This window comes from Thamnophis sirtalis, unplaced genomic scaffold (assembly GCF_051295495.1).
Source record: "Thamnophis sirtalis isolate CommonGarterSnake01/CBP01778 unplaced genomic scaffold, rThaSir2_p1.2 scaffold_14, whole genome shotgun sequence".
Lineage (NCBI taxonomy): Eukaryota > Metazoa > Chordata > Lepidosauria > Squamata > Natricidae > Thamnophis > Thamnophis sirtalis.
In genome coordinates, this window is record NW_028261394.1 from 5,956,067 (window position 1) to 5,975,184 (window position 19,118).

At 46.5% G+C, this 19,118-nt stretch overlaps 1 protein-coding gene across 1 annotated transcript in view; it reads right to left on the reverse strand.

Annotated features, from left to right (window-relative positions):
• FAM20C (FAM20C golgi associated secretory pathway kinase) overlaps positions 1–19,118 on the reverse strand; it is a 77,294-nt gene that overhangs the window by 51,222 nt on the left and 6,954 nt on the right. Inside the window, exon 2 of the mRNA XM_087701739.1 lies at positions 3,068–3,246. Coding sequence (XP_087557865.1) covers positions 3,068–3,246 — 179 coding nt within the window. The remainder of the gene's footprint in view (positions 1–3,067; positions 3,247–19,118) is intronic.

A 19,118-nucleotide genomic window follows, 5' to 3' on the forward strand; every position in this document is an offset into this window, starting at 1 on the left:
ATAGAAATGTATAGTAGGGAAAACACTAACTGCAAAGAAACCGATTCGGAACTGATATACGATGGAACTTATTGTTCCTATGTTGTTTTTCAAGTTATGTGTTTGTTTGTGTTGATGTGCTTATGTGTATAAAATAGAAATATATTAAAAAAAGAAAAGAAATGAACTGATTCCATTGATGGTCTCATTCTGACCAGGTAGGTAGACAAAAGAAGGCTTACAGACAATGCTGTTCTTTGGAAATCAAAGGGTGATCTTCCTCCTAATTTTAATAAGGAGACAGGAGTGCCTGGAATTACTAACGTGTTACGTCTTGATGCTGTGCTCCACGCAGGTTTTCTAATTAAGGAGCCTGTTGGCTCACGCAAAGTGGCATTATTAGAGCTGCAAATTTTCATTTGCAGAAAGAAAATGGCTAATTATGGTCATTTCTGTACTTTAGTCCTGGTAATTAGAGGCCCAAAACGCACCTCACTTTTCCTTGAGACGAGGCCGCCTTGCCTTCGGTTGCAATCTTGAAGGCTTTTAATTAAACCTTTGAAGAGAGTCGTGCCGAATGAAAGAAACAAATGAATAAGTGAAAGGGGAAAAAAAATGGGTCTCACAAGGGACAGAAACATGTTCTAATCCTCCCAAATTTCAATCTACTACAGAACTTGATCTTGAACTTCGTGGCTTCTGCAATGCTGTCGAGCCGAGGTGGCGCAGTGGTTAGGGTGCAGTCCTGCAGGCCACTTCAGCTGACTGTTATCTGCAGTTCAACGGTTCTAATCTCACCGGCTCAAGGTTGACTCAGCCTTCCATCCTTCCGAGGTGGGTGAAATGAGGACCCAGATTGTGGGGGTGATATGCTGACTCTGTAAACCGCTTAGAGATGGCTGAAAGCCCTATGAAGCGGTATATAAGTCTAACTGCTATTGCTATTGCTATTGCTGTCGACCTCTCCGAGTTAAAATCTTTAGGTTTGTTCATCCAAGAGGCTGAACTCTGCCAGCAACTAACTTAGTTTAAATACAGGTAGTCCTCGGACTTACCACAGTTCAGTTAGCGAGCATTGAAAGTTACAATGGCAACATGTTTTACAGATGGCACCTGGCACCCACAAGGTTAGCTAAAATCTTAACAAATGCCTCCCCAAAATGTTGGAAATGCGAATCAATACACGGAACATATTACCATTTATGGTGGACCTGTGAGGAGGCTAAAACATTTTTTGGAAAAGGATCAAAAATTGGCTGGAGGCAATAACAGGGGTTAAAATAGAATGGAAACCTGAAGTTTTTTTTAATTAGGAATAATGTCTGCGAAATACAAAAAAGAAATCCAGTATTTAATACTACATATAATTACGGCGGCAAGGATTGCCTTGGCCCAGAAATGGAAAAACAAATTAATCCCAAGCGAAGATGAAATAATAAGAAAGGTTATGGATTGTGCCGAAATGGACAAACTAACTAAAGAAATCCAGGGAAAAGAAGAATCAGAATTCTACCAGATATGGGATAAATGGTATAGGTGGATGGAGGAAAGAAACAAAAATCAATGAAGGAATGAAACAAAACTCAAAAAATAATAGTTATGAGTAAAGTAAGAGGGTTAAGAATGGTGAAATCCAAATGAAATACAATAGAAGGGGAAATAATATAAGGTGAGCGGTATCGATTGATGATTGCTATTATAAAAAACAGGAAGTTCCTGTTCCTGTATTGTATAAATGTGGTGTACGTCTAAGTTTTATGTGTGTGTATTTTATATATTTGTTAATAAAAATATATATAAAAAAAGAAAGTTACAATGGCAACGAAACAAGTAATTTAAGCCCATGTCTCATTCTTAGATTGAGACCAGGGGTCGGCAACCTTAAACATTCAAGTAGGCATGGCCAACTTGATATCACTCATGTCAAGGGGCATCTCACTGGTCTCTACTAGCCCTCCCCAAGCCCACCCAGGGTCCTTAGGGCCCCAACAGGAAGCAGTTGCTGGAGCTAAGCAGCCACCAGGAGAAAGAGTTGGCAAAACAGCTCCGTTCAAATTGGATCTAGCCAAGAAGGAGGCTCAGCAGAAGCACCTCACTGAGGACTAGGAGCATAGGCTTTCCAAGCAGGGGGAAGACCTGTGGGAGTGCAAGGCCAGGTACCGGCGCCAGGAGGCTCAGCGAGCTGAGATGGTCAGCCAGTTCCAGGCCATGATGCAGTCCCAATGGAACGAGGCCCTCCGGGTCTTTGCCACTTAAACCGCTGGCCTAAATTAATGTTTCTCAATTGCGGCCGCTTTAAGAAGCGTGGACTTCAACTCCCAGAATTCCATGGAGTCAACAAAACATTTCCACAAGGAACCGCCAATAGCGTGCTGCTAAATAAAGACAATTGAATACCTGTTATATTCCGGAGAACAAAGTGGAACATAGTTTAATGTGTTTGGCTTAGCCATGAATGAAAACATGGGTGAGGTGAACTACCTTTAGCCAACTTCCATTTTATCAGCCTAATAAATTTCATTCAGACATAGAGTTGACCTACAACTTACAGGTCGGCTTAATTCACCTCTGGTCATTCATCTTCACCTGCTCTCGGGCGTGAAAGTCACAATCTCTGCAGCCCACCGGCTTAACAGCCCAGAGGAATTGCACTGTTCATCTAAGAATGGAGCCTCCAACTTTAAGACTTGTGGACTTCAACTCCCAGCATTCCTCAGCCAGGCTGGCTGAGGAATGCTGGGAGCTGAAGTCCACAAGTCTTAAAGTTGCCAAGTCTTAAAGTTGCCAAGTCTTAAAGTTGCCAAGCTTGGAGACCCCCTTGTGGGTCAACCCTGGGTCTAAATGAAGTTCTAAGACCAGAAGGAGCAAGTCAAAGGGGTGTGGCCAGAGGACCTGGGTGGAGCTAAGGGCCAAGATGGGCAGGGCACTGCATTAAAACAAGGCTCACTATTTCATCAGAACGATAAGATATAAACGTCACCAACGGTCAAATTCGACTCACGCCAAAGAAGCATTCTCCCAAGCCAGCCAGAGAAGACACAGCTGCACCCACACACAGATGGCAACGATGATTTGAACTGCAACCTACCAACGCTGGTGATTTTCTGGGTAGCCAAATCGTGCAGCAAGGTGCCAATCGCCGGGTTGTGCCTGGAATACAGCTCGTACCGGTTAATGCCAATGTGGAATTTGAGCCAATTTGGGTAGGAATCGACAGACGTTTCGCCCGTGGGTAGGAAGTCCTCGTCTTCATTCCCTTCGTTTTGCCTGTCGAAAACAAACGAGAGAGAGATACAAGAGAGGTTAGGTTTTGTTCACGGGCCGGCAACGGATTTTGCAATTCTTTGGGGTCACCCATGCCAACCTAATATGATGTTCCAAATCGTGACCCGACAAATGCGCGCACAACAAAAGCGCGCCGACGAATCCGCAGTGAGAAAACCGTGACGTCATTAACGCGCCCACAACGCGCCGACAAAACCAAGGTGGCGCAGTGGTTAAATGCAGCACTGCAGGCTACTTCAGCTGACTGCAGTTCTGCAGTTCTGCTGTTCAAATCTCACCGGCTCAAGGTTGACTCAGCCTTCCATCCTTCCGAGGTGGGTAAAATGAGGACCCAGACTGTGGGGGCGATATGCTGACTCTGTAAACCGCTTAGAGAGGGCTGAAAGCCCTATGAAGCGGTATAGAAGTCTAACTGCTATTGCTATTGCTAAAACCGCATCCACAAAAGCGCGATTTCAGTTAAGGTAAGGGTTACGTTCAGGGTTAGGTTTAGGGATTTCAGTTAAGGTAAGGGTTAGGTTTAGGGTTAGGTTTAGGGTTAGGTTAGGCTTAGGGTTAGGCTTAGGGTTAGTTTTAGGGTTAGTTTTAGGGTTAGGTTTAGGGTTAGGTTTAGGGTTAGGTTTAGAACTCGCGGTTATTACTTGTTTGTTGAAGGTGCACTTTTGTCGGCGCGCTGTTTTCGGCGCGCTTCTGCGCTCATTAGTCGGCGCGATTTAGAACTCACGGTTTTCTCGCTGCAGTTTTGTTGGTCGCGCTTTTGTCGAGCGCGCATTTGACAGTGAACCGTTCCAAATAGGTCAAGTGGCATTTTTCTCTACATTAAGAACCCAAGAGATAGCCTGGGTTCAAGGGAGACTAAGATCAATCTCACTGTTTCTCAACCTTGGCAACCTTGGAAGATGGGTGGATGTCCATTCCCAGGATTCTGCATCCATCCATGGTCTAGCTCACTGTTTCTCAACCTTGGAAGATGGGTGGACATCTATTCCCAGGATTCCTCAGCCAACCATGGTCTATCTCACTGTTTCTCAACCTTGGAAGATGGGTTGACGTCCATTCCCAGGATTCCTCAGTCAACCATGGTCTATCTCACTGTTTCTCAACCTTGGAAGATGGGTGGACGTCCATTCCCAGGATTCCTCAGCCAACCATGGTCTAGCTCACTATTTCTCAACCTTGGAAGATGGGTGGATGTCCATTCCCAGGATTCCTCAGTCAACCATGGTCTATCTCACTGTTTCTCAACCTTGGAAGATTGGTGGACATCCATTCTCAGGATTCCTCATCCATCCATGGTCTATCTCACTGTTTCTCAAACCTTGGCAACCTTGGAAGATGGGTGGACATCAATTCCCAGGGATTCCTCAGCCAACCATGGCCTATCCTGCTGTTTCTCAACCTTGGCAACTTGAAGATGGACGGATGTCCAAAACTGAATTCTGGGAGTTGACATCTTCACCTTCAAGTTGCCAAGATTTAGAAACATTGAACTATCTGACCTAAATTGCTGGTGCTGATTGCTTGTTCATCGTGGACTACCACTTCTGCTGCACTGCAACCACTACAAAGGACTTTCAACCAACTGCACAAGGAAGCCCGTTAATCTCCCAGCAGATGTCCTTCAGAGGCAGCCACACTGCTATGAAGGCTTCTCCACCACTTGAATTTTTAAGAACACAGTCACTTCTCATGGATGGTTGAAGAATGATTTTGATGCCCCTCTAGGTTGAAGGCTGGCCTAGCTGACCTTTAGCAACCATCCATCCCCACAATTTGATCATCTCCATTTCTTCTCCATGAATGGGGAGAACATTGCTTACTTATTTACCACTTACGCCATTCCCATTTGCAAACTAATGAAGTTCAGCCCAGTTCAGAGAAGCTGTACGCTTGGACACCACCTTAAAATATCAAGAAATAATTGCTAGAGGACCTGCGGGAAAGGATCTCTTGCTAAACCGAGATGGGATCATCCCATAAGGGATTAAACTGGCGTTAAGAAAAGGAACCCAAGGAAGAAATAAGCAGTTGCCCCCCAGACTAAGGTCCCTTCATCCCACAAGGAGGTGGAAGTCCTTGTGAAATCGTTTCAGAGCCCCGTGGCTCGCATTTCCCCTTTTGAAAAGATGAACAAGCAACTCACCCATCCTCAGCTGCTTCTTGCCCTGCCAAGAAACTGTAAGCATGTTGGAAAGCCAACTATATACACAGAAGAGTCCAGTTTCTTAGGAAGAGTGAACAGTTCTGTCAAAAATCCACCCGTTCATATTTGAAGCAGGCCAAGGGCAGGGCAGTTCAAATCTCTCTCTCTCTCTCTCTCTCTCTCTCTCTCTCTCTCCCTCCCTCCCTCCCTCCCTCCTCTCTATCTCTCTCTCTCTCTCTCTCTCTCTCTCTATCTCTCTATCTCTCTATCTCTCTATCTCTCTATCTCTCTATCTCTCTATCTCTCTCTATCTCTCTATCTCTCTATCTCTCTATCTCTCTATCTCTCTATCTCTCTATCTCTCTATCTATCTCTCTATCTCTCTATCTCTCTATCTCTCTATCTCTATCTATCTCTGTGTATGTTTACACTGAGAGAGAAGCTTCTAACAACCTAGACAATCAACCTCAATGCTACCCTTGGAGAACTCAGAAATTCTGACTCAATTCCCACCACGAGAGGAACCCCTTCAGGTAAGCTAGTAGCAGATGCGTTCCCACAACAGGCTAAGTTGACTGAAGGTTCTTGGTGCTCTCTGAGCTTGGTTGCCAGGACCACACTGATGACGTTCCCTAGTTGGGTAATGAAACGTCTGCAAGAAAACCACCAAGCTCAGAGAGCACCAAGGACCTCCGATTTTCCTCCTCCTCCACACGCCACAAATCTCACTCCTTCTCGCACTGATGACATTCCGTAGTTGGGTAATGGAACGTCTGCAAGAAAACTACCAAGCTCCAAGGACCTCATCGTCCTTCTCCTCCTTCTCCTTCTCCTTCTCCTTCCCCATCTCCAACTCCTCCTCCTCCTCCTCCTCTTATTCTCCACTCCACAAATCCCACTTCATTCTAGCACTGATTATATTACCCAGTGGGCAGAGGTGAGTTGCTCTTGGTCTGGCCTGGTTTGGCCGAACCAGTAGTGGAATTCAGGCTTGGGTTGCGACCGAGGCCTGCCATGCCCCCAAAATGTTCCTTCTCTGCTGCTGGGGGCTGCCATTTTGGATTTTAGTGACTGCGAATGCACAGTTCACTGTAAATTGTCTGCACATACGTGAAGAGCAATTAACATGGAACAGCACACGTGTGCGTATTGCACGCAGGTTGCAAACCGGTAGTAAATTCTCCCAATCCTCCTTCTCCTTCCGCGCTCCACAAATCTCACTCCCTTCTAGCACTGATGATGTTCCCTAGTTTATTTATTATTTATTTTATTAATTAGACTTATATACTGCTTCATAGGGCTTTCAGCCCTCTCTAAGCGGTTTTACAGATTTTTAACAAATTGAGTCAGCAAATTGCCCCCACAGTCTGGGTCCTCATTTCACCCGCCTCGGAAGGATGGAAGGCTGAGTCAACCTTGAGCCAGTGAGATTTGAACTGCTGAACTGCAGATAACAGTCAGCTGAAGTGGCCTGCAGTACTGCACCCTAACCACTGTGCCACCTCGGCTCCTTGGGTTATGAAAGGTCTGCAAAAAAACCCACCAGGCTCAGAGAGCACCAAGGACCTCCCAATCCTCCTCCTCCTTCCTTCTAGCACTGATGATGTTCCCTAGTTGGGTAATGGAACGTCTGCAAGAAAATCACCAAGCTCAGAGAGCACCAAGGACCTCCCAATTCTCCTCCTCCTTCCACACTCCACAAATCTCACTCCCTTCTCGCACTGATGATGTTCCCTAGTTGGGTTATGAAAGGTCTGCAAGAAAACCACCAGGCTCAGAGAGCATCAAGGACCTCCCAATCCTCCTCCTCCTTCCTTCTAGCACTGATGATGTTCCCTAGTTGGGTAACGGAACGTCTGCAAGAAAACCACCAGGCTCAGAGAGCGCCAAGGAGCCCTCATTTCAACCCTGAGCAACAAATACTCTCCTTCATTGGTAAGTTGGGGGGGAGGGACTTCACACTGGTTAAGTTTCTCATCATCTTCTTCAGTGGCTTAAGCTACCTGCTGATCTAATTGAAGGCACAGCCCATTTTGCAAAACCAGAAAATGTTTCCGATTTAACAGAGCATAAACCTGTTAAATCTGAAACCCGTTTTCTGGTTTTGCAAAATGCCGGTTTCTTCTCGGTGTGATATGAATTTAGCCACAAACTTAAGCAATCCTTGTGCCTTTTTTTTTTTAACAAAGGAGACCTTTGAAACCTAACCCCCTGTTAATATTTGACCGTTCTGTCCTTCCTCCTACACATTTTTACCTATGTATATTTGGGGACAAGAGTTCAGTTGGTGAGTTCTGGAATTTTAATGGCATTGTGTTGGAAAACTCCAAAGTAACTAAAAGAACTGACAAGTACCACAACCGGATGGAGTGTGTCATCAACATTATGGGGAAGTGGGATGAAACAACTCCCACATATCACAAGAGATATTTGGAGGTGACTTGGAAGTTACATCAGGTAGAGAATGTGGTGGCCACATTGCCCGAGGCAACCCTAGTTTGACATCACTGGATTGATTGCTATCATGCTTTTGATAAAGATAAAAGTTCCCCTTGCACATTCCCGACTCTAGTGGGCGGTGCTCATCTCTGTTTCAAAGCCGAAGAGCCAGCGCTGTCCGAAGACGTCTCCTTGGTCATGTGGCCGGCATGACTCAACGCCGAAGGAGCACGGAACGCTGTTCCCTTCCCACCAAAGGTGGTTCCTATTTTTCTACTTGCATTTTTTACGTGCTTTTTGGCAGAAGCTGGACAAGTCTCGGGAGCCCATGCCATTACGTGGTGCTAGGGATTCGAACCGCCGAACTGCCAACCTTCCGGATTGACAAGCTCAGCATCTTAGCCACTGAGCCACCCTGTATCATGCTTCCGAGTCCAGCTCGAAGAGTTAGTTAGTAACTGTAAACAAGATACCATATTTTTCAGTCTATAAGACACATCTTTCCCCACCCCCCCCCAAAAAAGAGGGTGAAAATTTGGCTGCATCTTTTACACTGAATACAGCATTTTTGGTCTCCCGAAACCCCACCCCCTTCACAAAAATGGATGTGCAGAGAGGTTTGTAAAGTGCTCCTGGGGACTGGGAAGGGCAAAAATGAGCCACAAGTGGGCTGTTTTTTGCTCATTTTTGCCCTCCCCCCGGCTCTCAGGAGCACTCTACAAGCCTTCTAAAGGCTATGCATGTCTCTTTTGGGCAAAAAATGGGCTGTTTTTTGCTCATTCCCCCGCCCAGCCCCCAGGAGCACTTTGTAGGCCTATCAAACTCTCTGCATGCCCCGTTTTTCACAAAGTGTGCAAAAACTTTTTTAAAAATCTACCTCTTCAAAATCTTGGTGTGTCTTATACTCCGGTGCATCTTATACTCTGAAAAATATGGTACATCAAAAACCACCTTGCCAAATGTGACTTAGCCCCTCTGTCCAAACATCTAGAGAAGGTCTCCTGAGGGTCCCCCACCTCACAGGAGCTACAGGGTCTCTGATTCAGGGTTAGGTCTTTTCAGTGGGACCCTTCACACTCTGGGATATTCCCCTCCCCATGGAGACGTGCCTGGTCCTGATGTCTTCATATTTCAGAGGGAAGCAAAGAACATCTTCAGTTCAAGCATCACTTTAACCTAGTATGAGGCTGGTGGACAACCATTAATTATTGCTCTGTGTTGTATCTGTGTCAGCTTTATCAGATAGGCCAGACAGGAAACAGGACCAGATAAGCTAATTCTACTTTATTGTAAAGCTACTTTAGCAGTGCGCATGTAGAGATGAGGTGCGGGTGAGTGAAGCAAGAACAAGGTACCGTATTTTTCGGAGTATAAGATGCACCTTTTCCCCCTAAAAGACGGTGAAAATTTGGGTGCGTCTTATACACTGAATGTAGCCACACCCACCCACAGGCCCCAACCCTTTGGCTTCTGCCTCCCAGCAATTTACCTCTTTGTAGCAACTGGGGGGGCTTGCGGAGACTTCAATAGGCTATAGCAATCCCTGCAGCCTGAAACAGCTGATGATCGGGAGAAACTGAAAGTGAAACTTGCTGTTTGCTCCAGGAGGCAAATTGCTGGGAGGCAGAGGTAGATTTTTTTTCCTTGTGCTAATCAGGCTGTTTGCTGCAAGGAGGTAAGTCAACAACTATAGATGCCTATAGAATGTTCAAATTATTAGACTTATTTTTTAAAGACTGCTTTCTTATTCTAGACAAGTTAACAAAATGAAGAAGCTTTTTAAAATAAATGCTTGATCTGAAGAGGCTCAGTGCTATTGTTTTAAAAAGCTCTTTTAAATGGAAGAGAATAACTATACTTCCAGAAAGCACATCAATTTTAACAACATCTGTACAAGTATAGTCTGAAATATAACACTGAAAACAGTGTATATTGTCTATGCTGTTTGCTGTTTGTTGCAAGGATGCAAATCGCTGGGAGGCAGATATTTTTCCCTTGTTTTCCTCCCCCAAAAGCTAGGTGCGTCTTATACTTGGGAGCGTCTTATACTCTGAAAAATGCGATAAATGAATCCCACCTCTGGACAGGATGTACTTTGCTTTTTAACCAGGTCTGGTTTGAGACTAACCAACTCTGCAGGGTTGAATGGCAAACCTATGTAATTACTAGAGTCAACGGTAAGGATTTGTTCAATAGAACCGCGGTGTGTGTGTTTGTGTGTGTGTCTGTGTGTACCAACTTGAAAATCCTTGGAACGGTTTGAAAAAAGAGCCGTCAGTCACGGCTCAGCCCCATGGCTTTCCAAACACAGCGCAGAGACAACCTTGCACATGACATTCAGAATGGAAGAAATCAGTTCAAAAAGACTCTCCGGGAAGAAATCGCGTGTAGACATCTCCTCTCCGATCGCTCGATCCCGCCAATTATAGTGAAAACGATGGGTTTTTTCAACCGTGACTTATCTCTAAAGCAGGTAGCATCTGGCCAGCTACATCTGAATCTGGAAGCTAAGAAGGGGCTGGTCCAAAGAGAATAACAGAGTTGGAAGGAACCTTGGAGGTTGTATAGTCCAACCCTCTGCTTGAGCTGGAGAGCCTATATCTGTGATAGCTAACCTACAGCATGCGTGTCAGAGGTGTGGCTCACAGAGACCTCTCTATGAGCATGTGCGCTGTCCAGGGGTGGGTTCCGGCAGCCCCTACTGCCAGTTTGCTTGTGGGCATGCAGTGCGCGCACCAGTGGTGGGTTCTGGATCCTGTTGAAACTGGTACAGTTGGAAAGGGCCCGGTGGCATCCACATGGATATGCGTAGTGCGTGCATGCATCTTAGCACCTCCGCGAGCCTCCGCGACACTCCAGCTGCTCAGCAGAGCATCGGGCAGGTGCTGTACGCGCTGTGTTCGTGCACGGAAGCGCCAAACACTTAAAAGACCAGTGAGGAGCTCAGGCGGATGGGTGGGCCCTCTGGAGCACCGTACCGGAATGGTATCCGGTGCTCTGGGGAGGCTCCGGTACACCCGTACTGGGGTGTACTGCCTGCAACTCACCGCAGAAGCCAAAAACAAGATGGTGGTACCTACTATGCCACCAGGAGAACCAGTTTGGGGGCGTGGCAGGCCAGGGTCACTGCTGGTTCCAGCAACCCAGGCCTCCAAATCACTATGGGTTCAGCCGACCCAGTAGAAACTCACCACTGGTGCTGGCAGCACTGGAAAAGAGCTTGAAAACAGCCCCCAAAACAGCCTGAAAATGGCCCCAAAATTGGCCAGAAAACAGGCATGCACACCGACCAGGAGGTCTTTGGGTTTCCGGCACTTCGGTACATGCACACGCCCTCAAACTGTTTGCCATTGCTGGCCTATATCATCATTTCAGACCCTTTCAGATCCTATACCAGTGATGAGTCACCTTTTTCTAAAGGTGTGAGAAAACTGTGTGCACGCTCTATCGCGTGCACAGGCGTGCCCACCCACCTGTGCATGCGCGAACGACTCCCTCCACTGTGCCTTCATTCATTCATTCATTCAGTCAGTCAGTCAGTCATTCATTTTCTCTGGCGGCCTATGTCAATTAATGTCTCTGGGTAGCTTACATTTGAGGGTTTACAACAATGGTGAAATTCAACTTTTTTTTACTACTGGTTCTGTGGGCGTGGCTTGGTGGGCGTGGCAGGGGAAGGATACTGCAAAATCCCCATTTCCTCCCCACTCTGGGGCCAGCCAGAAGTGGTATTTGCCGGTTCTCCGAACTACTCAAAATTTCCGCTACTGGTTCTTCGAACTACTCAAAATTTCTGCTGCCGGTTCTCCAAGCTGCTCAAAATTTTCAGTACCGGTTCTCCGAACTACTCAAAATTTCTGCTACCGGTTCTTCGAACTACTCAAAATTTCTGCTACCAGTTCTCCGAATTACTCAAAATTTCTGCTGCTGGTTCTCTGAACTACTCAAAATTTCTGCTACCGGTTCCCCAGAATTGGTTGGAACCTGCTGGATTTCATCCCTGGTTTACAAACTGCAAAAGCTTCTACCCTCCCACAGTAAAACTAACCAAAATCCATCGTGGCTTGATATCAACCCGCTGATAGACTGAGGCCACCAATGGAGAAGTTAGTTTGCATCTCCTTGATCTATTCTGATGGTTTAAATTAGGTGCATTTTCTTCCAACGGACCTCTGATTAAGGCGACAAATGAATCTCCTTTGGAGTTTTCTGGAACACGCCCTTGTGACAGACAGTTCGACAGAAAACCAAGCTGCTGGGGTTTTTTTTCTGCTCGATTTAGAAAAAAAGCCGGAGGCTTAAAATAAACAGCAGATAATGGCTGGTTTTTGCATCAGATCTTTTAAACGAGGCGAGATACTATGGCTTTAACTCTAGGCTGCCCCACGGAAGGGCAGGGACTCCCTTCCCCCAATGCATCCAATGAGATTTGGACGCCAGGAACAAAGGAGAGATTGACAGGCAGCTGAAAGAGCCAAAGGAAGGATCCAGGCCAGCTATCTTTCCTTCCAAGAGTGACGAGGGAGTAAGCTAAACGTTAATCTTTTCCCCTGCTATTTGGAGGTACTTTGCTTCGAAATAGGGAAGCTTGAGTTAAGGATGTGACTATAAGCCTGGAGTGCTTCAGGAAGGCCCTTTAGCCTCTGGCCTGTTCCTCATTGGTGTGGTCACATCCCTCCCTCCTTTCCTCCCTTCCTTCCCCTTCCTTTCCTCCTTCATCTCCCCTTATTTCCTCCCTCCCATTCCGCCCTCACTCTTCCTTTCTTCCTTCATCTCCCCCTTCCTTCTTCCCTCCCTCCCTCTCCCATTCCTCCCTCCCTTCCCCTTCCTTTCCTCCTTCATCTCCCCTTATTTCCTCCCCCATTCCTCCCTCCCTCTTCCTTTCTTCTGTCATCTCTACCTCCCTTCCTCCCTTCCTTTCTTCCTTCATCCCTCCCCCTATCTTCCTTCCTTCCTCTCTTCATCCCTCTCCTTCCTTCCCTCCCTCCTTCCCCTTTCTTTCTTCATCTCCCCTTACTTCCTCCTTCCCCTTCCCATTCCTCCCCTCTCTTTCTTCCTTCCTCCCTACCCTCTCTTCCTTTTTTCATCCCTCCCTCCCCTTCTTTTCTTCCTTCATCTCCCCACTTACTTCTTCCCTCCCTCTCTCCCCTATTTCATCCTCCCGCTCTTCCCCTTCCTTTCTTCTGTCATCTCTACCTCCCTTCCTCCCTTCCTTTCTTCATCCCTTCCCCTTCCTTCCTTCCTTCCTTCCTTCCTTCCTTCCTTCCTTCCTCTCTTCATCCCTCTCCTTCCTTCCCTCCCTCCCTCCCCTTTCTTTCTTCATCTCCCCATACTTCCTCCCTCCCCCTCCTATTCCTCCCTCTTCCTTCCTCCCTCCCTACCCCATCTTCCTTTTTTCATCCCTCCCCCTTCCTTTCTTCCTTCATCTCCCCCCTTACTTCTTCCCTCCCTCTCTCCCCTATTCCTTCCTCCCTCTCTCCCCCTTCCTTTCTTCTGTCATCTCTACCTCCTTTCCTCCCTTCCTTTCTTCATCCCTTCCCCTTTCTTTCTTCCTTCCTTCCTCTCTTCCTTCCTCTCCTTCCTTCCTCCCTCTCTCCCCCTTCCTTTCTTCTGTCATCTCTACCTCCCTTCCTTTCTTCCTCCCTCCCTCCCCCTTTTCTTCTTTGCTTCCTCTCTTCCTCTCCCTTCCCTTCCGTGGCACCGCTGATTTAATAACCACCTTGTCTGATAATGGAAATTCTGATCCAAATGCTCATAAGATGAGGACTATCTGTAAATCTTGCTGGCCCCCTCATTTATTTCAACATTTATTATTTAGGATGCAGTCTTAGGAAGTAAGAACCAGTTTCTCTAGTGGTTACAGATGCTGGATTAAGAACAGGGAGACCCAAATTCTAATCCTGCCTTAAGCAGAAAGTCGGCTGGTGGATTATGGGCCAATCTTCTTCTCTCTCAGCCCTGGGAAGAAGGAAAGCCAAGTGCTTCTCCTCTTCTGAACGTCTCGCCAAGGAAATGTCATCATGAATCAAGAAAAAACCCAAAGGAACATATCAACAACAGCCTCATGAAGCCGCCACCAAGAAGCACAAAACAAAATACAATTTTGTACTCCAAAGTTAAGGGAAAACGAAAAAAATCTGCTGGGCCTCCATTAAATCTAAACACTTCCTCTTCTATTCGATTTTATCAGACCAGCTGCCTATAAATATGGAATGATGGGTAGGTCTCCAACAGACACGCAGACTGCTAAGCCATTTACACAGGTAAAGATAAAGGTTCCCCTCGCACATCTGTCCTAGTCGTCCCCGCCTCTAGGGAGCAGTGCTCATCTCTGTTTCAAAGCCGAAGAGCCAGCGCTGTCCGAAGACGTCTCCATAATCTTGTGGCCGGCAAGACTCAACGCCAAAGGAGCACGGAACGCTGTTCCCTTCCCACCAAAGGTGGCTCCTATTTATTCTACTTGCATTTCTTTACGTCCTTTCGAACTGCTAGGTTGGCAGAAGCTGGGACAAGTCACGGGAGCTCACTCCGTTACGCGGCGCTAGGATTCGAACCGCCAAACTGCCGACTTTCCTGATCGACAAGCTGCCCTAAACCATTTACATATGATTAGATTATTAGGATTCTGAAATCAAACAGAAAAAAAAATCACCCCCTCCACCGTTATCATGGTCACTGTCCTATTTCCACAGCCTAGCAGCTGCCATCTCAAGGTTGCGACGAATTTGCCTGAATCAGTAAACAACAAGAATAGACTCTTTTTTTTTCAGCTCTTTTTCGGAGACTAAACTTCCGGAAACACGGGCAGAACTGTCCCTTTGGGGTTGCAATATTTCTGCCTTGCAATATTTCAGGAGAGAGAGAGAGACAGACAGAGACAGAGACAGAGACAGAGAGAGATACACACACAGAGAGAGAGAGAGAGAGAGAGAAAGAGAGAGGCAGAGAGAGTGAGAGACACGCAGACACACAGACAGAAACACACATACACACACAGAAAGAGACAGAGAAAGACAGAGACAGACAGAGACAGAGACACACAGAGAGAGAGACAGATAGAGGCACAGAGACACACAGAGACACACAGAGAGAGACCCAGAGAGAGACCCAGAGAGAGTGAGACACTCACACACAGACAGACAAACACACATGGGGAGAGAGAGAGAGACAGAGAGAGAGACAGAGAAAGAGAAAGACAGAGAGGCACAGAGAGAGACACAGACACACACAGACACACACAGACACACACAGAGAGAGACAGAGAGAGAGAGACAGAGAGAGAGAGAGAGAGAGAGAGAGAGAGAGAGAGAGAGAGAGAGAGAGAGAGAGAGAGAGAGAGAGAGAGAGATATTTAAAAAAATCAGCACTGAACTGGTAGGAATTGCCAGACGCTAGAAACCCTAGCTTTATCAGTATAAGTAATCCTCAACCATAAATCATCTTCTTTTTAATGACCCCGTAATCCCTTGCGTGGTAGAGTCTGGGCAACTGAAGGAAGCTGAGTGTTTCCTGGCCAGATGCCTTTCCTGTCGCCAATGCAGAGTTTTATTCAGCAGATATATATATTTCTCATTGTGCCCAGAGAGAGAGAGAAATATCCGTCTCTACCTAGAATCAAACTCACAACCTCCTATTGTGAGGCGAGAGCTCCACATCCACACCGCGCCACTCGACTTACGACTACAAATGAGACCAAGTATTTCCATTGTTAAGCAAGACAGTTGTTAAGTGAGTCACATCCAATTTTAATTCATTTTCTGCCACGATTAAGGGAATCACTAGAGGTGGGTTCCTTCTGATTTGGACCGTGTTCTTCCCTGGGCAATGAGGTTCTGCTCGGGCAGCCAGTTAACTCCACACTTAGGAATCTCTTTCAGACCACGTTTATTATCAGGCATCCTTAATAGCAAAACTTACAGTTCAGTGTTAAGATTCTTCTGACTTTCCATGATCTGTCCCATCACGTAGTGTAGAAAGATGATGATTTTATCCCCATGCTGAGTGGAGAGGTAGAATGCTACTATTCCGGTTCACAAAGGCAATTGAACTGCTCGGCTATAAACTTTGCATGTGGGGAAGATGCCCCGGTAGCCAATCATAAACAGAGATGTGATTACATGTCATGGAACTACATTTCCCATAAGGAAGTCTCTGCCTGCATTTCCCATGAGGTAGCTTCTTAAAGGAGACAGTTCTTAATTCCTACACTAGCTATATACTGCTGGGGCAGCCCAGACCAGTTCAGCCCAGTAGGGAGTAACTCAGCCTGCCACCCCCCCCAACCGATTCTCTCTGCCGCCATTTTGTTTTTTTTTTTTAGAACTGCACATGCGCGCATGGTGCGTCCCTGAGCGTACCGGCAGTAGCAGCAGCAGGTGGAACCCACCCCTGGGAATCACTGCAGTTGTTAAGTGAATCATGCAGGTCTTTAAGTGAGTCCAACTTCCTTCCCCACTGACTTAACTTGCCGGAAGCCATCTAGGAAGGACATAAATGGAAGTCACGTGACCTCAGGATGCTAAAATCATTGGTTTTTTTAAATTTTAATTTTATCAATTTCATATATACATTCACAATTATATGATCTCATAACTGTTATTAATAATATGTATTTATAACAATTTTTCCCTACTATTGACAATATACTTGAAGATTGCTTTTTTAACATCCCATAGATCCATCTTATCTTACAACGGTCTTACTTCTTCTTCCCTCCCTCTTTCCTTCCCTCGTTTCTTCTCTCCTACTCCCCTTCCTTCCCTCCCTCCTTCCCCTTCCCTCCTTCTCTCCTTCCCTCCTTCCTTCCCTCCCTCCTTCCTTCCCTCCTTTCTTTTCTCCTTCTCTCCTTCCTTTCCCCCTTCCTTTCCTCCTTCCTTCCCCCCTTCCTTCTCTCCTACATTCCCTCCTTCCTTCCCTCCTTTCTTCTCTCCTTCTCTCCTTCCTTCCCTCCTTCCTTCCCTCCTTTCTTCTCTCCTTCTCTCCTTCCTTCCCTCCTTGCTTCCCTCCTTGCTTCCCTCCCTCCTTCCTACCCCCTTTCTTCTCTTTCTTCTCTCCTTCCTTCCTTCCTCCTCTCCTTTCCCTTCTCTCCTTCCCCTTCCTCCCCTTTACCCTTCCCCTCTTCTTCCCATTCCTCCCCTCTTTCCTACTCTTACATCATTGTAAATACAGACTGGTTGTTAAGCCACTGAGCCACTGCGTCCCTGTACCACCAGCTAAAACCAGAGAGCTTTCTTCAAGAGGTGGCCACCTTTATTATGCCTGTGAACCTTGGGGGGTGATTAATTATTATTTTTTAAGCAAGATGTGTCTCCCCTTTAGAGATCTTTTAGGATGTGATGGGACCAGGAAGTTATCTTTGGCCTCCTTTCTGAAAGAGCTTTTTCATAAGGCAGAACATTTGAGTCACCGACCCGCCAACTTCATTTCCATTCCTAGCTGGAGAACCTGAGACCTATCATCAAACAACGTTGGTGGGGCCAAGCTCAGAAGGAATCTATCTCAGCCCCCGTTCTGAGGTTTACAAAAGTGAGATGACTTTGGAAGTCTACCTGGGATGACTAACAGGAAGTCCAAGTAGTTGAAAAGTTTTTTTAAAAAGGACATTTTCTCTTTCCAATAAGATTTGTTTCGCTCCTTTCCAAAGTCAACATTTTGGACATTGGAACGGGGGGAAAAATGGCCTTGAAGAAGAACAGTTTGGTTGCTTAAAGGTAAAGGTTCTCCTCGCACATCTGTGCTAGTCATTCCCGACTCTAGGGGGCGGTGCTCATCTCCGTTTCAAAGCCGAAGAGCCAGCGCTGTCCGAAGACCTCTCCGTGGTCATGTGACCGGCATGACTCAACACCGAAGGAGCACGGAACGCTGTTCCCTTCCCACCAAAGGTGGTTCCTATTTTTCTACTTGCATTTTTTACCTGCTTTCGAACTGCTAGGTTGGCAGAAGCTGGGACAAGTCACGGGAGCTCACCCCGTTACACGGCACTAGGGATTCGAACCGCCGACTTGCCGACCTTTCTGCTTGACAAACTCAGCGTCTTAGCCACTGAGCCACCGCATCCCTTTGGTTGCTTAACCAAGACAAACATATTCTCCATTTTTATGAATGAATGGATCTTTTGGGCCAAGGCAGAGATGAAGGAGTGCATTTTTTTCTTTGACATTTTCTCTCCTCTATCTCTCTCTTTTTGGGGTTCTCTTGTAGTTGGGGAGGGAAAGTGTTTAAATGTTTTAAACGCCGAGATCTTAATGTTTCGCAGGCTGCTCTGCTGAGCCTGTCGTTCAAAAAGCGGACTATGCATTTCCATTCATAAATAATAAAGAGACGGTCGATCCCCAGCGTGGAGGAGAAATGGATGTATACAATCCTGTTGTTATTAAGGTTATTGAAGGAAGGGGGGAGCCTTGCATGGACAATCACACCGGAGATGCCCCTGAACCCGAGAAACACCTGAAAATCCACCCATCCCTAAAAGGAAAAGTCCAAGCCATTCTTTCTGTCCAAACTTCAAGATGGACTCAGCTCCAGAAGAGGTCACACAGCTACGTCCAGGACATGGATGGCTTCTGGCAGTCACTACTGCTGGTTCGCTTGTGGGCTTGACATGTGCATGCGCATGTGCAGTGCAATCAAAATTGCTGTGCGCATGTGCAGTGCGATCAAAATTGCTGTGCGCATGTGCAGTGCAATCAAAATTGCTCTGAGCATGCGCAGTGCAATCAAAATAGCTGTGAGCATGTGCAGTGCAATCAAAATCACTGTGAGCATGCACAGTGCAATCAAAATCACTGTGAGCATGCGCAGTGCAATCAAAATTGCTGTGCACATGTGCAGTGCAATCAAAATTGCTCTGAGCATGCACAGTACAATCAAAATTGCTCTGAGCATGAGCAGTGCAATCAAAATCGCTGTGAGAATGTGCAGTGCAATCAAAATCACTCTGAGCATGCGCAGTGCAATCAAAATTGCTCTGAACATGCGCAGTGCAATCAAAATTGCTCTGAGCATGAGCAGTGCAATCAAAATCGCTGTGAGAATGTGCAGTGCAATCGAAATTGCTGTGAGCATGTGCACTGCAATCAAAATCGCTGTGAGCATGCGCGGTGCAATCAAAATTGCTCTGAGCATGTGCAGAAGCAAACAAGAAGATGGCGCCACCGTACCAGAACTGGTTCGGAGGCGTGGCAGGCCTGGATTACTGCCGATTTCAGTGACCCATACTGCCAAATCACTACCAGCTTGGGCAAACTGGTCCGAACTTCTAGGAAACCACCGT